The sequence below is a fragment of the Rattus norvegicus genome, chromosome 12 (genome assembly GCF_021556685.1).
Source record: "Rattus norvegicus strain SHRSP/BbbUtx chromosome 12, alternate assembly SHRSP_T2T, whole genome shotgun sequence".
NCBI lineage: Eukaryota > Metazoa > Chordata > Mammalia > Rodentia > Muridae > Rattus > Rattus norvegicus.
In genome coordinates this window covers 8,060,445-8,078,977 of record NC_141545.1, presented here as the reverse complement: position 1 = coordinate 8,078,977, position 18,533 = coordinate 8,060,445, and the positions used below count along the sequence as shown (strand labels likewise).

The following is an 18,533-nucleotide window of genomic DNA, read 5'->3' as shown; positions in this document are numbered from 1 at the left end:
GCTTGATCCTCCTGCACTCTCAGGTGTGTTAGCACTCCTCAGAGACCAGCTCTCTCCTAGTGGGATCTGGGCACAGATGGCTGTGGCATGGGATCAGCTCAGGTCGCAGATGGAAACCAGAAGGATCCTGTCCCAGACTACTCCTTCTATTTTTTTTTCATATCAACCATTTTAAAGATTTTTTAAAAAGATATTTACATATTTTTATTTGTGTGTATGAATGTTTTACCTGCATGTATGTCCTCTATGTGAATGCTATAAGGGCCCAGAAGAGGGCATCAGATTCCTTGGAACTGGAGTTACAACTGGTTGTGAGGCACCATGTGGGCACTGAGTATTGTACCCAGGTCCTCTGTAAGAGTAGGCAGTGCTCTTAAGCACTGAGCCATCTCTCCTGCATGATTTTTTTTTTTAAAAAAATATATATGTCTATGCTCATATGTGCGTGTGTTTGTGTATGTGAGTACAGCACCCTCAGAAGGTAGGGTCATGGATCCTCGTGGACTAGAGTCACAGATGAACCCCTACATATGAGTGCAGAGACTGGAACTGTGGTCCTCTGCAAGAGCAGCTGGTGCTCTTAACCAGTGACCCATCTCCGGTCCTGCGATCCACATTCTCTCTGTCACGTAGACATCAGGAAAGCCTGCTCACCTGCCTTATCTTGTTCTGCCTTTCGCTCTGGCTGTTTCGTGTTGGGGACTTGGGCTGTGACACTGGCGCTCACTGTGTGGTTCAGAATAGGCTTAGACTCTTCATCCCCTTATGAGCCTCCAGGTATGTGGCACCAGACCCTGCTGCTCAGGTGTCTTCATGGAGTCATTCTTTCTGTCCATCCCTTTCTCCGAGCTCCTCTCAAGCCTCCCCTTTCATGAACACTGGTGACAGGCCAAGATGTCCCTGTATGAGTTCCTTGCCTCATCAGTATGAGAAAAAAGCTTCAGAAAAGTTCACGGCTCAGTGTTGTAGAGATGGCTCAGCCATTAAGAGCACCTCTAAACCCGTGAAATCGTAGCAACCACATCTGGGGTCTTCTCGCCTCAATGAACCTAATCCAGGAACTCTCTTGGAGACATGATTAGAGGTTTGCTTCATGGTTCTTCTAAATTCTGTTAAGGGCAGGCAAGATGGCATAGCAAGTAAAGGCCTTACCACAAAGCTTGTCTCCCGTGGATCTGAGACCAATTTCCCGGAACTCGTACAGTGAAAGGAGAGAACCAATTCTTACAAATTGGGTTTTGCCACCCCTCCCCCACCATGGCATGGGCACAATCATGCACAAACACAAAATCAATAAGTCAACGTAAAGTAAAAGATAACAGCCTGCCAATTTGACAATCAAATGATATTTATTCCTGGCTCCGGCAAGGGTACATAGGGATCTGGGGGCCTCGAAGGTCCACTTTCTCATGCCAGCAGCCAAAGTGTCTGGCTGTGCCCAGTGGCAAGTGGCTCTCAAACATGGTACTTGGCTTCTGTACCAATGGGCCCTGGTACTTGAAGGGAAACTCCTTCTGATACTGAGTGGAGAAGAAGCGTTGTCTACCCAGCGGGGGCTCTATGTGGCTGTATTTGCACTGTGAAGTCAAGGTAGGCAGTTTGCCAGACGGTCTTGTGGTTGCTAACCCACCCTGGCCACCTCAAGACCACCCTAGTGAGGACATTGGAGGGTGAGAAGAGGCTCAGTCAGTTGAGATATATATATATATATATATATATGTATATATATATATATATATATATATATATAGAGAGAGAGAGAGAGAGAGAGAGAGACTCTTAGCTTGATCCTCAGCATTAAAAAGATTGTTTCAGGGGTTGGGGATTTAGCTCAGTGGTAGAGCGCTTACCTAGGAAGCGCAAGGCCCTGGGTTCCGTCCCCAGCTTCGGGGGGGGGGGGGGGAACCAAAAAAAAAAAAAAAAAAAAAAGAGTGTTTCAGCATATGTTTGGCTGGGTGATTTAACCCTGTGTTGGAGAACCTGAGTTCTGAGAACCCTTGGGGCCCACATGTAGGAGAAGAGACCTGACTACTACAAGTTGTCTTCTGACCTTTATATATATATATTTATCATAGCACATGTATGCCCATTGGGTGCACACACACAACCCACTAAAATGAAATGTCCTAAAAAATAAAAAAAAAATTTTTTTAAATGGTCCCTGGAATGACCCTAGGACTTTGGATGGTCCTAGGTAGCATCTAAGCCAACTCTTCTTTTGAGGCTTAAACCCTGTCAGGCAATAAATGTATCTTAGCTGTTAGGAACCTGAGCCTGGGAAGAAACTAGGTTGTCGTCAGCGAGACCGAGCTGGTTGAGTTCTAAATTGTGGTGCATGCCTGAAACCTCGGCACTGGGGAGGTAGAGGTAGGAGTTCAGGGTCATTAGCAGCCCCACAGGGAGTTCCAGGCCAGCCTGAGCTAGGAACCTCTTCTCAAGGGGGAAGGAGGGAGGGAAGGAGAGAGGGAGCGACAGAGACAGACAGACAGAGACTCTTGGCTTGATCTTTCAGCACTCATTCGGCCCTGGGTCACTAAACTGTGATTCTGAGACTTGGGTTAACACTAATTTGAGGGACGCGGATGAGGGGACACATCCCTTCCCCATGGCTCACCTTCCGCAACAGTTCTTCAGTGACAGAAGCTCGAACTATCCCATGCGGCTTAATCATCTTTTGGTTGGTGGTTAAAAGGTCTAATTCTGAGATTCGGGTTTGGGAAAAGTTGTGGGGTAGAGAAAACGGAACAGGAGAAATATGAGGGACTAATTGTGGAAGATTCAGGGCTCAAGCACCTATGTTGAATTGAGGCAGAGGAATTTCTGAAGTGTGGGCGGGATCAAAACAAACGAGTTTGAAGGACGGAGTCAGAGAGGGCGCTACGCAGAGCCACATCTGACAGAGGAGGAAGGTTTAGACGTAGAAAAGGGCGAATAAGGAAGAGGGAGGAGCCTTGGCCAGATCAGAGGGTTGGAATTACACAAGGGGAGGTACCATAGCCTGGGAACTGGGAGTTGTCGGTCCAGGGTGGAATCAATTCAAGGAAGGTGGTGATAGGCATTTTGAGGAGCAGAACTTTAGGAATGGGGTGGGACTTTTGGAAGGGCAGGAATTTAGGGGCGTAGGTGGGGCTTTAGGGAGCAGCCTTTGGAGATTGTTACGGACTTTTCGTAAAAAGCGAGTATTTGGTGGCTCACGCCTTTAATTCCAGCACTCAGAGGAGACAAGAGGGCAGCCTGGTCTACAAAGCGAGTTCCAGGGCAGCCAAAGCTACACAGAGAAACCACGTCTCACAAAAAAAAAAAAAAAAAAAAAAAAAAGAAAGAAAGAAAGAAAGAAAGAAAAAAAAGGTGGGGGGTGAGCTTCAGGGGGCAGAGCTCAGAGCTTTCAATTATGGTCAGGGCCTTTAGATCGGGAGCAGGTTCTTGGAGATAGAGAGGAGACGTAAGGAAGGGGCAGGGCAGTGGGAATAAGGAGGGGGCTGGGGCTGGAGGCGTTAGTGCCGGTGTCGCGCTTTCAGGTGGGTGGGGCATTAAAAACGAGGTGTTTCTTTGTCAGCAATGAATAGGGCTTCCAGGGACAGAGGCAGCAGGTCTTTAGTGTTAAAGGAAGGGATGGGGTGCGGGGGAGCTTCAGAGAGGGACAGGTACGTTTTAGGATTGGGGGAAGACTGAGGCTTTCAGTGATGGGCGGAGCTTCCAGGAACCAGGGCCGGTCTTTGGGGATGGGGCGGGGCTCTCAGAGGGGTAGCGCAGACTTACCACCTGTGCCCTCAGGCAAGTTACTCTCCAACAAAGACAAGTTGAGGGGTCTTTGTCTTATGGGGTTAGTCACAAAGCTGTAGTCTGAGCCCATGGAGGTTTGGAAGAAGTTTCCGAGCAGCTTTGGTTCTCCCAAGGCCACGTGATCCTTCAGTTTCTCATGAGACACATGCCGGCCTGGAGGCTGTGTCAGAGGAGGTGGCTGTAGGAATACAGGTTTCTAGGTATCTCCAGTCCAGGGATTGGAGCCCTGGGAGACATTCCGTGCCCTGTGGGTAGCTTCAACCCTCTGGACTCCAGATCGGCTTAAATTGTTAGGTTATTGTATTTTACAGATAGAACCATCGAGACTGATGTTCATGTATGTTAAACCCAGGACCTGTAGTCTACACTTAGCTCCACGACTTGTTCTGCCTTTGAGGCCCCTACTCCCCCATGAGAGCACATTGCCACCTTCTCCCTCTTCCTGCTGACCTCACCATGGAAGAACTTTGTGGAGGTAACGAGACTGCCAGGGCCGGGGGACCAGTTTCCTTTCATGATGTGTGACTCGGGAGTCTTATCACGCTGGAGGACAAACGTTTCTGCCGGGGAGGGGAAAGGGAAGGGATGTCAGTGTTAAGCAACAGAAAGGGAGCCAGGGGTGCAGTGCACGTGCAGGAGGCTCTCACCTGGCTCCTTGGAGTAGAACTCGTCATTCATGGTGGTTCTGCAATGGAACATCCTGTCTCCAGGACCGATGTTCACCTGGTGGATGTGGGCTGCGGCCTGGGCCTTGTCATACCTCAGGCAAAGTAAGTTAGGATCAGGGTAGGCCCTCAGGATTTTCAGGAAAGGTGATGGGGACGGGTAAACCACAGCTAAGCCTGGGGTGCATTAATATTTGTGTAAGTTTTTGAGATAGTCTCACTACATAACCCTGGCTGGCCTGGAACTCCCCAGATTCGATGGTCTCTGCCTCAGAGTTGTGTTGTTGTCAACTGGACACAAATTAGAATCACCTGGAAAGAGGTTCTCTCAACTGAGGGATTTGTCTCAATCAGATTGGCCTGTGGGACCTGTCTGTGGGGCATTTTGTTTTCGTTAATGATTGTTGTGAGAGGGGCGGGGCCTCTGTGGTTTGTTGTACAGGAAAGTGGGCTGAGCCAGCCCCTGGGGAGCAGGCCAGTAGGCAGGCAGCATTTCTCCACGGTTTCTGCTTCAGTTCCTGCCTTTAGGTTCCTTATTGAGTTCCCTTGACTTTCCTCAGTGATGGAGTATAACCTATAAACCAAATAAACACTTCCCTTTCAAAGTTGCTTTTGGCCTTGGTGTTTATCAGAGCCACAGAAGACAAGGTAGGCCGAGAGTTAAAGGCATGTGCTACCTTCTAATTGAATAAATGTATAAAGTTAATAAAAGGCATGCCCATCCTTTTAAATGTATTTTTAAAGATTATTACTTTGTGTGTGTATATTTGCCTGTAGGATGTTAGAATATCACATGTATTCCTGGTGTCAGATCTTTAAGAACTGGGGTTACAGATAAGTATGAGCCACCAGTGGGTGCCGGGAATCAAACTCAGGTCCTCTGCAAGAGCAGCAAGCGCTCTTAACTGCTGAGCCGTCTCCCCAGGCCTTCTTGACTTTGAGACAGACTCTTACTATGAAGCCTTGGCTGCCCCAGAACTATGTAGACTAGGTCAGCCTCAACCTTACAGTGGAGCAAGCTGTTTTCTTCGCCTCCTGGAGGCACAATGTTTTTGTGCACAATGTTTTTGTGCACCGTGTTTTAGTCAAATGCCGATTTCTCTACCCTCATATCCTGTTGCAATCCCGACACTTGGCGTTGTAATACTTGTTCCAAGCATCTCCTGTTCCAAGGTTGTGTGAACACTGATCCACGGGCTGAGCAGCTGGGGCTGGGCACGAGAGGATAGGGCTGGACTTGCACCGGGCGGGGGTGGGGGGAGGGAGAGACAGAGAGAGACAGAGAGAGAGAGAGAGAGAGAGAGAGAGAGAGAGAGAGAGAGAGAGAGACTACCATATGGATGTTGAGAGGAGAGAGGATTTACTATAAGAAAGGGCTCTAGGGGGGTTGGGGATTTAGCTCAGTGGTAGAGCGCTTGCCTAGCAAGCTCAAGGCCCTGGGTTCGGTCCCCAGCTCCGAAAAGAAAAAAAAAAAGAAAAAGAAAGGGCTTTAGGAGAGATACCATGAGAACACACCTGGAGCAGAGAGAACGTATCTTGGGCATTTTGGCTGGAAGGGAGCCAGATTAGTTTAGAGAACTAGAATAGATCAATGACTGCCCAGTTATTGTTTGATAGAGCCCGATTAAAGAAATTTAAAGTCTCTTTCTCATCTATTTGGGGGCTAGCCAGGATAGAGAAAAATCAACAACTTTAAAAAATGTATTTGTAGCCTTTCAAGTTCTGGGATGCAGGGCATTCACCACCACATCCGACTTCTCTTTTTAAAAATGTCTTTGTTTGCCAGGTGGTAGTGAACCACACCTTTAATCCCAGCTGCCCGGGAGGCAGAGGCAGGCAGATCTCTGTGAGTTTGAGGCCAGCCTGGTCTACAGAGAGAGTTCCAGGACATCCAGGGCTACATTAAAAAAAAAAAAAAAAAGAGGGGCTGGGGATTTAGCTCAGTGGTAGAGCGCTTGCCTAGAAAGCGCAAGGCCCTGGGTTCGGTCCCCAGCTCCGGAAAAAAGAACCAAAAAAAAAAAAAAAAAAAAAGAAAGAAAAAGAAAAACAAAAACCTAAAAACAGAAATGGATTTTTATTTATTTTTACGCGTATGGGTATTTTGCCTGGGATGTGTATCTGTACACAACATTCATGCCTGGTGCCTGAGAAGACAAGAGGAAGGAGTCAGATTTCCTGGAACTAGAGTCAGAAACGGTTGTGAGCTGCCACGTGGATACTAGTTATCAAACTCGGGTTTTCGGCAACAGCAGACAGTGTTGTTCATCAATGAGCAGTGCCCGCACGATTTGCCTTTTTAAAGATTTTTGAAAGCATATTCGTATGTATGTGCCCCTGATGTGCAGTGCTAGCTGAGGTCAGAAGAGGGCGCTGGATCTCCTGGAACTGGGGTTACAATCACTGTGAGCTACGGTATGGGTGCTGAAGACCAAACTTTGGTTCTCTGCAAGAGCAGCAAGTGTTCTACTCTATGTAAGAGTAACTTTTTTAAAAAGATTTATTCATTTATTATATATAAGTACACTGTAGCTGTCTTCAGACACACCAGAAGGGGGCATCAGATCTCTTTACAGATGGTTGTGAGCCACCATGTGGTTCCTGGGAATTGAACTCAGGATCTCTGGAAGAGCAGTCGGGGCTCTTAACCACTGAGCCATCTCTCCAGCCCCATAAAAGTAACTTTTATTCGCCCGATGTAATCATTCCAAGTTCACTGCCTCTGTCTCCCAACCTAGACCTAGTCTTGAAAGCTTCTAGCCTTAGTATAATTTAATCTAGGCTTAGAATTTTTTTTTAGCCTCTGAGACTTATTGCTGAAGAGCTCACCCTTTCTTGTTCTTACTGTACTCTGGCTGGCTGGTTCAACTCAGCTGTCCTAGCTCAAACTTCTCTCTAAGCCCAGTGACTCAATCTGGCTTCTTTCTCAGCCTCTGACTAATGACTCTGCTTGGTCTCTAACCCTAGCAATCTGTTCTGATATAGCTCCTTCTCCTTCTTTGGCTTCTTCTGTCTTCACCCGTGTCTAGCTTGTTCTCTCTTCAGCCTGTCTCTGAAAAACTCTCTCGGTAAAACTGCCTCCTTCTCCTCCCCCTCTGAACTGCCTCCCTCTTACAACACCTCTCCTCTTTCTTCTTGCAAGAGTTGGGTGTATCCTATTCTGCCAAATCTTTCTCTGATTCGTCACTTTCTCTGCCACTCAATTAGACATGACTTTCAACCGTGGGTGCTTCCTTCTACAAATTAATCTTTCCTTTATTGTTCGGGATTAAAGGTTGGAATTTAAGGTGAGCCACGCCCACAGCTAGAAACAGGTTTTCTTTTGTTTTGTTTTGTAAATAGCAGAATCTTGGGGGGGGGGGTGTCACAGTGTGATCTATGCTGCAACTCTCTTAACCGTGAAACATCTCTCTTCCTGATTTTGGTGTTTTGGCATATGCGTGCTGTCTATAGACAGAGTATATGCAAGTGTGCGCCTGACTCTGTGCGTATGTGCGCCGGCCTTTTTTTTTTTTTTTTTTTTCTGTCGTGCCCATGGGGAGGCTAGAGGAAAGCTTATAGAAATCTGATCCTTCCTTCCTCTATGTGACTTCTGGGGATTGAACTTTGGTAGGTCTCAGGCTTGGTGGCAAGCACTCTAACCACTGTGCCATCTCATTGGCTCGTGCCTCATTCCTTCTGAGACAGGGTCTCACTGACGCTGGAGTTAGGCTGGCAGTTGACAAGCCCCAGTCATCCGTCCCCCTTGTCTGTGTGCACCACACCACTCCGCCGGGGCAACAGACACATGGCCACAGCTTTTGAGGTAGGTGCTGAGGATTTGAACTCAGATCCTCGTGCTCAAGCACTGAACGGGTGGATGCTGAGCCATCCTCCCAGCAGGTGCTTTAGTGGGCAGTGTGACAGTACGGTGGAGCTTGGAATGAACACCTCAGGGCGAGCCAAAGTTCAGGAGCCCTGAAGTAGGGCACCCAATGTGTTGCTGAAAGCCAACTGCGGGGAGAGTAGCCTCTTGTACCTGGAAGGGGACAGCCCCTGAGGTGTGTAGGTCTCCTTCACGTATGAGCACAGGGTACTATAGCCAAGCTTGCTATCTCCTAGGTTTATACTGGAGGAGGCCTGTGGGCAAAATAGAGTGAAAGGTCAGAACTACCCTAGTGGCCATGGCTGCCACCCACTCCCAGCAGAGCCAATGTCACCTTGATTTACCCTCTTACACATCAAGGCAGGGGGGCTTGGGAAGGCTTGGAACTGCTTCCTGTAGGAGGTGCCTTCCTGTCCCTTGTAGTTCCACTTCAGGGTGTTAGGACCCCCTAAGGAGGAAGAATGAGAGGGGGGTGGGAGAGAATGGGATTGGTTTCTCTGCAGCCTTTGGGCCACCCGGAACTCTACCCACAGGAAGGAAAGTTGGGCAACCCTGGTCACTCTAGACCGAAAGATCTCACACAAAACACAAGACGAAACAAGCAAACGGACCAAAAAACTAAACATAACTTCTTTTTTTTTCTTTTCTTTTTTTTTTTCTTTTTTCGGAGCTGAGGACCGAACCCAGGGCCTTGCGCTTGCTAGGCAAGCGCTCTACCACTGAGCTAAATCCCCAACCCCTTAAACATAACTTCTAAAGAGGGGGAGCCGTTGAGATGGGTTGGCAGGTAAAGATGTTTGCTGCCAAGCCTAATGACCTGGGTTAGATCCCTGCGTTTCACACGGTGAAAGGAAAGAAATACCCCTTGCAAGCTGTCCCCTGACCTCCACATGCACACCCTGGGACATGTGGGCATACATAGAAACACCATAAATATAAATAAAGAAATATGGCCACCACGTATCGAGACAGGTACCTAGGCTAAGCTCATTTTCCCTTCCTCTCTCCTCTCCCACCCCCACATAGGGTCTCATGTAGTCCTGGGTGGCGCCAAACTTTTCACATAGTTGAACATGTTCATGAATTCCCGATTACCCTGCTTCTGCTTCCCTTACAGTGCAAGCTTTATGGGCTTGGCCACCACGCCCAGGCTCTTCCCCTCTTCTATATTTTGGTTTGTTTCAGGTTGGCTATGTATGTGTTGATACAGTATTTTGATCAGTAGCTGTTGCTGCTTAGGAATTCTCAGTTTTCAGCCTTCCGTAGGCTGGGTCATAGACCTCACTTAGGCTGAATTAAGGGCTTGTGGTCTTTCCCCCATTTTATACCCTTGAGGCTGAGAGACTTGAAGTGGCCAGATAGAAAGGAGAGCTGGACCATGTAGAGCGCTTGCTGAGTATAGCTGAGGCCCTGAGTTCGGTTCCAACAGGAAAAAGAAAAGCAGGTCGGGGAGACTCAGTGAAGCACCTGTCCCACAATCATGAAGACCTGGGTTTGGATCTCCAGAATAAACACAAAAAAAATTCAGTACCGGGGGCACAAGTTTGTGGTCTCAGCCTAAGGAGGCGGATCCCAGGAGCCTGCTGGCCAGTATACTCCAGGCCAATTGCAGACCCTCTTTTATGAACTGAGAAACCAGTTCCGGAAGCCAAGCCCTCCTCCCATTTTAGACCTCAGCATGCATGCCTTAGAGTGTGCTCCAAGGGTGGGCTGTCTCCTCTAACTCTGACGAGAAGGGAAAAGCAGCAAAATAACCCAAGAATCAAAACATGTTCTTGAGAAACGCTAGAAGGTGAACCATTTCCAACAGACGTTAGTATTGCTCATCCAGGGATGGAAAAGCCCTTGCAGTGGGGAAGCTCACCATGGAGAGACAGACAGCTCAGTCAGGAGCTCCCACTGATTGCCTCAACTTCCCCAGTCTCCCTGTCCCCTCTTTCTCTCTGTAGATCAGCCTGTCCTGGAATACACAGAAATCCATCTGCCTCTGCCGCCACCCCCAGATGGGGTCTCATGTAGTCCTGGCTGGCCTCAAACTTTTTGCTGGCATAAAAGGCATGTGTCACCATTATGGAAGTTCTGCTGCAGGTTGTGAACATCTAGTCTAATGTCATTTCCAACTGTCGTTCTTTGTTCTTTTACTTGGAAGCCTCACCTAGGGGGACACTGCTCTGCCTGGGACTGTCTCAGTCAAGGGCTCCAGGTGCCCACCTTGATGAGGCTTCCCTTGGTGGGTCTCTGCTGGCTTCCTTGAGCACCCATTATGAGGATGTTTTACTAGTTAAGGCTAGTTACTATAGTTGCTATTTTTTTCCTGTTATTTTGGCTTGTTATGTATTCATAATCTCACTAGTTCAAAACCAAAATAACGGCTATCACAGCTTATTCTCTGGACCCACAAAGGTGGAAGGAGCCTGGGCTCTGACGCCCAAGGTTGTCCTCCAACGTATACAATCACACCCACACACACAAAAGAATTGAATAGAAACACACATCCCCAAAGCTCAACTCCAGGGAGTTCTCTTACTGACTACAACTACGATTGTATGGGAGACATTACCAGAAAATTCCTAAGAACCTGGGGCCTTATACACCACTGAGCACTAACACTTTTTATTTCGGGAATTTCATTAAGTCACCCAAGGCTAGACTTGAACCCATGCTATAGCCAAGGCTTGTCTCCAACTTCTACCTCAGCCTCTGACGTGCTGAGACTACAGGCATGCACAATGAGAGAGAGAGAGAGAGAGAGAGAGAGAGAGAGAGAGAGAGAGAGAGAGAGAGAGAGAGAGAGAATATGAATGAGATGGAGGGGTCTTAGAACAACTTGATCTTTCTGCCTCCACTTCCTCAATGCTGGGCTAATCACTGTTGGCCATCATGCCTAGTTTACCTAGCACTGGGGTGGAATACCAGGGTATTGTGCATGCTAAGTAAATATTCTACCAACCGAGTCACGTCCTCAGTCCTGGAGGTTTTAGCAGCAGCATCTCCACTGGTTGGCAACTAGAACCATTTTCCTGTCCCTGTTGACAAGTGACCATTTATGGTGAGGGTGGGGTGTGAGGTGTCCCTGATTGCCCTTGCCCTTGAGTGCACCATGGCTAGGGTATGCACTCACCCAGGTGGCTGCAGGGCGCATGGGGCTGAGGGGTGACAGCATCGTAGGGCGGGTAGTGTGCTTGGTATGAGGTGGTCGGGATGCGCAGCTGCTTCCGGTCACCCGAGGGCATCGAATCCCGGTCAAAGAGGAGGCGCGCGCTTCGGATGTCCTCGTGAGCGCTCGGTGGTAGCTCGGGCCAGCCATAGTCAGATTGTGCAACGGACAGGTTGAGGACAGGACGCGTATCCGCATGCAAGTGCAGGTTGCTCATCTGCATGACTCTCGTGCACTCCAGCCTGCGCTCCCGCAGCTCATCCCGCGACAGTAATGTGGGCGGTGGTGAGAACGCACGGCGCACCTCGGACACACGCTTCTGGGTAGCCCACTGCTCATCCCTTTGGAAGAATGAGGGTTGCGGTGGTGACGAGGGTGGCCGGACCGGGGTGACATAGGAATAGGCCGGGAAGTCCTTATGCGTTGTGCACTGCATAGTGCCATCATGCAGCCGCGGATCAGGACCCAGAGAAAAGTGTGAGGCCTTGAGGAACTCCCGGGACAACGGGCACACAGGCATCGTGAAGCCCCGCTTCACCTGCAAGAGACAAAGACAAAGACCTGCTGTCGTGACAAAAGCCTCCTCCCACAACAGGACAATGCTGGCTTTCGTTTTCTGGCTGACCCTAGGAAGAGTAAAGAGACAGTCTCTTTATTTGGCACCTACTGGGTAGAGGGTATTGTGGTACTTTGCCAGCTAGATTAGCTTACAGCCCTTTTAAAAGAGGAACCTCACTCGAGAAAATACTGCTACTAGATTGACCTGGGAAGCATTTTCTTCATTGAATATTGGGATAGGCAGGCCCAACCCACGGCTGGTGGTTCTGGCTTCTGTAAGGCAGCAGAGCTTGAGAAGGAAGCTAGTAAGCAGCACTCCTCCATGGCCACCGAATCCTTTCATGCCTCCAGATTCCTGCCTCGAGTTCCTCCCCTGACTTCTCTAGAAGATGGACTACAAGCTGTAAATTGAAATAAACCCCCCCTCCCTAACTTGGTTTTGGTCATAGTGTTTTATCACAGGAAAAAAAAATAAAATCCTGAGACAGGATTAATCCTGAGACATCGGTTAACAAAAATAGACCAAGAACTCTGAGATTTTGTTAGTTAATGATGGGGCTAGAGACCATACACACACACACACACACACACACACACACACACACACACACACACACACTCACACACACTCACACACACTCACACACTCACACACACTCACATACACACACTCTTACACAACTCTTACACACACTCACATTCACACACACTCACACACTCTTACACACACTCACACACATTCACACACTCACACACTCACATTCACACACTCACACACACTCACACACACTCACACACTCATATTCACACACACACTCACACACACTAACACACACTCATGGATGATTATTTAAACATTGTAATGGCCACTGATTTCAGGCCTGCGAAATGTTGGAAATTGATAATGAGGTAAGATGCACATTAACTGACCCTGAGCTGGGTCCTGGGTTGCATAAACCAGTAGTTCTCAACTTGTGGGTCAGGATGCCTTCAATGCTGGATGACCCTTTCACAGAGGTCACCTCAAACCATCAGAAAACACAGATATTCACACTATGACTCATAACAGTAGCAAAATTAGTTATGAAGTAGCAACACGTTTTATGGTTGGGGGTTAACCAGAACATGAGGAACTGTACTGAAGAGTTGCAGCATTAGGAAGGTGGAGAACCGCCGGTATACATGAACACAAGCATCGGTAGCTGTGGTGGTTTGAATATGCTTGGCCCAGGAAGTGGCCTTGTTGGATTTAGGAGTGATCTTGTTGGAGCAAATATGTCATGCTACATGCTACATTACTGTGATAGGCCTGACCATGCTTTTGTTTGAAAGAATGTGGATTTGGGGACTTTGTTTAGAAGGTAGTCCTGGTTCTGTCCCCCAGCCTCATGCTCCCAGAAATAAGACTCAGACTCAAAATATATTTACAAATACCTTGACCCTGTAGCTAGACTCTTCTCTGACTAGATCATAACTAAATAACCCAATTGTTTTAACCTACACTCTGCCCCGTGACTGCTTACCAGGCGCCATGCGTCTGTCTTCTCACATCTTCCCTGTCAAGCTCCTGCCTGGCTGTATACCAGAATTCTTTCTCCTCCAGATGTCCCATCTCTATTTCCTGCCTAAGCGATAAACTATAGGCTTTTTAATTGACAGGTGGCACATCCATACAACACACACGATATTCTCTCTACAACTTTGGATTTGGAAAGCAGTGGGATGCTTTGAGTGGGGCTTACTGGGCTATCCTACTAGGAAAATGGAAGGCAGAGGGCTGGGGATTTAGCTCAGTGGTAGAGCGCTTACCTAGGAAGCGCAAGGCCCTGGGTTCGGTCCCCAGCTCCGGAAAAAAAAAAAAAAAAGAAAAAAACCTAGGAAAATGGAAGGCATTGTCACTGAAGATGACTTGAACTGTGTAAACCTGGCTCTACAAGTTTCAGAGAAACAGCCTATAGACTGTTCTGGTGATATTTTGGTGAAGAATGTGGCTGCTTTTGCCCTGCTCCAAAACGTTTGCCTGATGCTAAGGCAAAGAGAGTCAAAGAGAAAGAAGGTCTCAAAACAACCCAGTTTTGACTCCATGCCTTGATTTGCTCCCACGAAGAGTGTTTTGATCAAATGTAGCAAGGTTAGAAAGGAAAAATACAAAACATATGCTTCAAAGAGTAAAGGGGCACCATGAAGTGGAATGAAGGTTCATCCCGTGTGCAAGCATATTCAATGGAGTTAAGGGAGTGGTGACCAGGAAAGATCTCACCCAGCTAAGTTAGGCTTTTGCGGTTGAACTAGAGATTGTTTTGTCAAGTTAGGCGCTATTACCTTGTTACTGTTTTCATTTGGACTTTAATCTGGAATGAACTACAATCCAGAAATTGAGGGCACACCTGTGATCCAGATCTTGTATGCCTTTAATCTCATGAGACAGAGGCAAGCAGATCTCTGAGTTCAAGGCCAGCCTGGGGCAGAACAAGTACCAAGAAAAGCATAGGTCCAGGTGTGTTGGTACACACCTTTAATCCCCAAACTGAGGAGACAGGGGCTTAGAGATCTCTGAGTTCAAGGTCAGTCTACAGAGAAAGTTCCAGGACAGCCAAACTTAGGCAGTGAAGGAGTTGGAAAACGGAACACTGGTGGTGATGGTGATGAACAAGAGGTAATGTTCCTTGTACCAGAACTTGGCAGCTTTGGCCAGGTGGCTCTGGCTTCAAAGCCAAGACTAGAAGGGGGTTACTGGGACAATTGATGCTGGCTGGCTGGAGCTAAGAAATTAATGGTTATTAAGAAGAGGTGAGGGCTGGAGAGATGGTTCAGTGGTTAAGAGCACTGACTGCTCTTCCAGAGGTCCTGAGTTCAAATCCCAGCAACCACATGGTGGCTCACAACCATCTGTAATGAGATCCGATTCCCTCTTCTGGTGTGTCTGAAGACAGCTACAATGTATATAATAAATAAATAACCTTTTTTAAAAAAAAAAGAAGAGGTGAATTCTTTGGAAAGTGTTTTCTAAGAGCACAAACAAGTTGTATTCCAGAGATAGACCTCCTCCTGGCAACTAGACTTGGTCATTGTAAAAATCACCCAGGTGGTACTGGTTTTAAAGGCGTGAGGGTTCATGGAGAGAAGCTGAAGTTTGGCCCTGTGAGAGGAAAGGGAAGGCCATTGATGAGGGTGCAGCCTCAGTTGCAGTTGATGGCCTAGGACTGAAGGGGTCATGCAAAGAAGTTGAGGCTGGACATCATGAAGAGAGCCTATGAGAGGTTATTGGTGAAATTTAGTTGCAAAAGAAGTCCTTAGACAGGGTTGGGGATTTAGCTCAGTGGTAGAGCGCTTGCCTAGGAATCGCAAGGCCCTGGGTTCAGTCCCCGGCTCCGAAAAAAAGAACCAAAAAAAAAGAAGTCCACAGACCATTGGAGATGCCAGAACCATGGGATGATCACCAAGAACAGCAGCAGCAGCAGTGGAGTGGACCAACCTGAGCTTAGAGCGCTACGGAGGGCAGAGCTGGAGAAGTGACCCAAGCAACCTTTGGAGGAGCCCAGAAGATCATGTGTGGATCCCAGACACTGGAACAAGAAGCTGTAAAGTAGAAGTTGCCTTGGAGACCTCAGACAGTAGAGCTGCCAGAGCCTTGGGATGATGCCTTCTGAGGAAAACTGATAAGAGGGAGTGGCACCAGCCCACGAGTCTGCTCCTGGCTGCCTTTGGATTAAGATGTACAACTCTCAGCTCCTTCTTCAGCACCATGTCTGCTTGCAGGCCGCCATGCTTCCTGCCATGATGATTGGACTAAACCTCTGAAACTGTAAGCCAGCCCCAAATAAGGTATAATTGTACACCAAATAAAGTATAGAGGTACAACTCTTTGTAAGAGTTACCTTGGTCGTGGTGTCCCTTTATAGCAATAAAACAAAACAGTAAGACAGTGGCACTGCTTGTTCACTAATATGCTATATGTTAGCAACTTCCCACAATTCCTCTCCACCTTCAACTTTAGATGAATCAATCAGCAAGCTGTGACTTAGACCAAAGCTTCCTCCCACATCTTCCTTGATACTCTTAGAGACCCTGGCTGCCCACCAACCTTTCCGGCTTCCAGGCACACTTCCTCCAGAAAGCCCTCCCTGACTTCAGCCTGCTATGTGCTCACATTGGACTCTGATAAAGAAGAAAAGGACCTTTGCTGGGCTCTGGCTCATTGGAAAAATGCTTGCCCAGTACGCATGAGGTCCTGGATTGGAATCCCAGCATTGTATAAACTAGGCGTGGTGATATAGGCCTGACATCCTAGCATCTGAAGGCAGGAGCTAGAGGATCAGAAACTCAAAGTCATTCTTATCTGCACTGAGAAGTCAAGGTTAGACTGGACTACGTAAGCTATATGTCAAAAGGAAACAAAACAGAGCTGAAGTTTGGATCATTCTATGAATTTGATTCCTAGCACCCATGTCAGGTGGTTCTTATGATCTCAGCATTGGGGTGGTAGAGACAGCGGGATCTCTGGGGCTCACTGATAGCCTGCCTAGCTAAATCAATGGGCTCCAAGACCATGACAAACATTGTCTCAAAGGAGGTGAAAGGCAATTTTAAGAATAGTTGTGGTAAAAAATTAAAAAAAAAAATGGTTTCGGGGGTTGGGGATTTAGCTCAGTGGTAGAGCGCTTGCCTAGGAAGCGCAAGTCCCTGGGTTCGGTCCCCAGCTCTGAAAAAAAAAAGAACCAAAAAAAAAAAAATGGTTTCTTTTATCCCATGCCACATGGCGTCTGTGGGATATCTTCATCTCAGTCAGTAAAGCACGTCACCCGCTTTGCCCCATCCCACATCACGCTGCTGATGGCTACTCTCTGAGCCCAGCAACAGTCTCTCTTCCCATCCAGTTCCCAAGGCAGGTCACCAGTTTCATACACGTCCCAATTTCGTGGCGGGCTTGGTGCGTCCTGCCACCATACTTTCTCTTCAACTTAATTAAGTCGCCACATGAAAGAACTCACCACACAGTAACCTCTGATCCAATTGATAAGATATAATTTGCCCATCTAGACAACACAAAGTCCTGTACACACCCACGGTTTAAAAATATTTATAGCAACCTGTATCTATGTGCAGACAAGAATCTTAACATCTGCCACCATGTTCTCCCAGCTCCTCTTCCTCGCTCTGGCTTTGTCTTGTCCTTCTAAAACTTTTCTTCTGCCCATCTTTCCTTCTCGTTCAATGACAGGCCTTGTTCTATCCTGTACCTGCCAACATCAGACTACAGAGAATGACATCGGAGATTGTTTTCTAGCCTACACACACACACACACACACACACACACACACAAGCTGGCTTTGTGTTGGCGATCCCCGAATTTAGAAAGTAGAGGCAAGAGAATGAGAGTGTGGTTTGAGATCAGCCTCTCCAATGAATGAATGAGTAAATGAAATAAGGGACCTTGCACCGCGGTCAGCTGGTAGAGCACGAGCCTAGAATGCATGGAAACCTGGGCTCCATCCTCTGTGAGGCACAAGCGATCACGGTGATACACCTATGGTCCCACGGTTAGAAGATGAAGGGAGGGAGAACTTAAATTCAAGGCCATCCTTAACTGCTTATCAAGTCAGAGTCCAGCCTAGTGTTGGCCTTCCTGCTTGTGGGAAGGTGACTCAGAAACCCAGGAGCCATGCAGCTCTGAGAAGAATCCTCCTCAGCAGAGGTGTATCTTCTAGGAGAGGCTGTCCCCAGCTGAGGTGCTCAGGAGCCACCAGGAGTGGCTGCCTCTGCTCCTAGGAGCGGGCAGACAGTCAGCAGTCGGACAGAGTGCAGGGCTCACAAAGGGGTTCTTGCCGGGTTCTGGCTTTCTAGGGCGGAGCTTTTCCAGAGTGAGGATTGGTGGGATTTCAAGTCCTGAGCTTGGGCGAGCTCAGGGATTGGTAGGTTTTTCAGTTCAGGGATTGATGGATTTTTAAACTCGGGAATTGGTGGGTTTCTGTGGGAAGTTCAGAGGTTGGTGACTTTTGTTCAGACTTTTCAACTAAACTTAGTACAACCAGAGGAGGGTCCTGTTGAGGGGCTGGAGATGACCCTTGTAACTATAACAGATGTTGGAAACACCTTTATGACAGTAACGGAGTTCTGGCTGAGGGGCCTGGCTACTTTCTTGCCGTGAGGGTTTACAAAGTTCACAACATACACAAAGTTTGGGAAGTATACGAAGTTTACAGGGGGAGTCCCACATGAATATCCAACACCTACACTACATCTAACCTGTATCTTAGCTTAAAGCTGTGTGTGTGTCTAGTATATGTGAGATCCTAGGTTCAGGTCCTAGTACTACAGGATACAGGGACAAGGACACAGACCTACCTTACTGGGTTAATGAATCTTGAACTTGGCTCCCTTCAGGTCCTTCTAATTGCCCTCTGGCCCTAGTCATCCCAGGGGATGGTCTTCTGGTCCTTCCTAGAGATTAAACCAAAATGGTCTGATCCAGCTCATTGTGACCTCAAGAGTTCTCCCAGATAATGC

At 47.8% G+C, this 18,533-nt stretch overlaps 1 protein-coding gene across 2 annotated transcripts; it reads right to left on the bottom strand.

Moving 5' to 3' along the window:
* Positions 1 to 1,330: 1,330 nt before the first annotated feature.
* Positions 1,331 to 18,523, bottom strand: Saxo5 (stabilizer of axonemal microtubules 5). 2 transcript variants are annotated; one of them, NM_001109059.2, is made up of 9 exons: positions 18,372 to 18,486; positions 11,432 to 12,005; positions 8,655 to 8,758; positions 8,464 to 8,564; positions 4,431 to 4,543; positions 4,234 to 4,343; positions 3,760 to 3,961; positions 2,615 to 2,700; positions 1,331 to 1,577 (listed from the first exon to the last, which is right to left on the bottom strand). In NM_001109059.2, exons 2-9 carry the CDS (start codon positions 11,985 to 11,987, stop codon positions 1,350 to 1,352), a joined length of 1,500 nt encoding a protein of 499 aa, NP_001102529.1. In that variant the 5' UTR covers positions 11,988 to 12,005; positions 18,372 to 18,486; the 3' UTR covers positions 1,331 to 1,349. The 2 variants fall into 2 exon arrangements, 1 of the variants encoding a protein (NP_001102529.1); XR_015634113.1 differs by lacking the exon at positions 4,431 to 4,543 and having other exon boundaries at positions 18,372 to 18,523.
* Positions 18,524 to 18,533: the final 10 nt, after the last annotated feature.

Coding starts and splice junctions, on each gene's coding strand:
- Saxo5 (NM_001109059.2), bottom strand. CDS start 11,987: ATGCCTGTGTGCCCGTTGTCCCGGGAGTTCCTCAAGGCCTCACACTTT. Junction 4,344..4,430: donor GTTCTACTCCAAGGAGCCAG/GTGAGAGCCTCC, acceptor CCTCCCCGGCAG/AAACGTTTGTCCTCCAGCGT. Junction 3,962..4,233: donor CAAAGTTCTTCCATGGTGAG/GTCAGCAGGAAG, acceptor GTATTCCTACAG/CCACCTCCTCTGACACAGCC.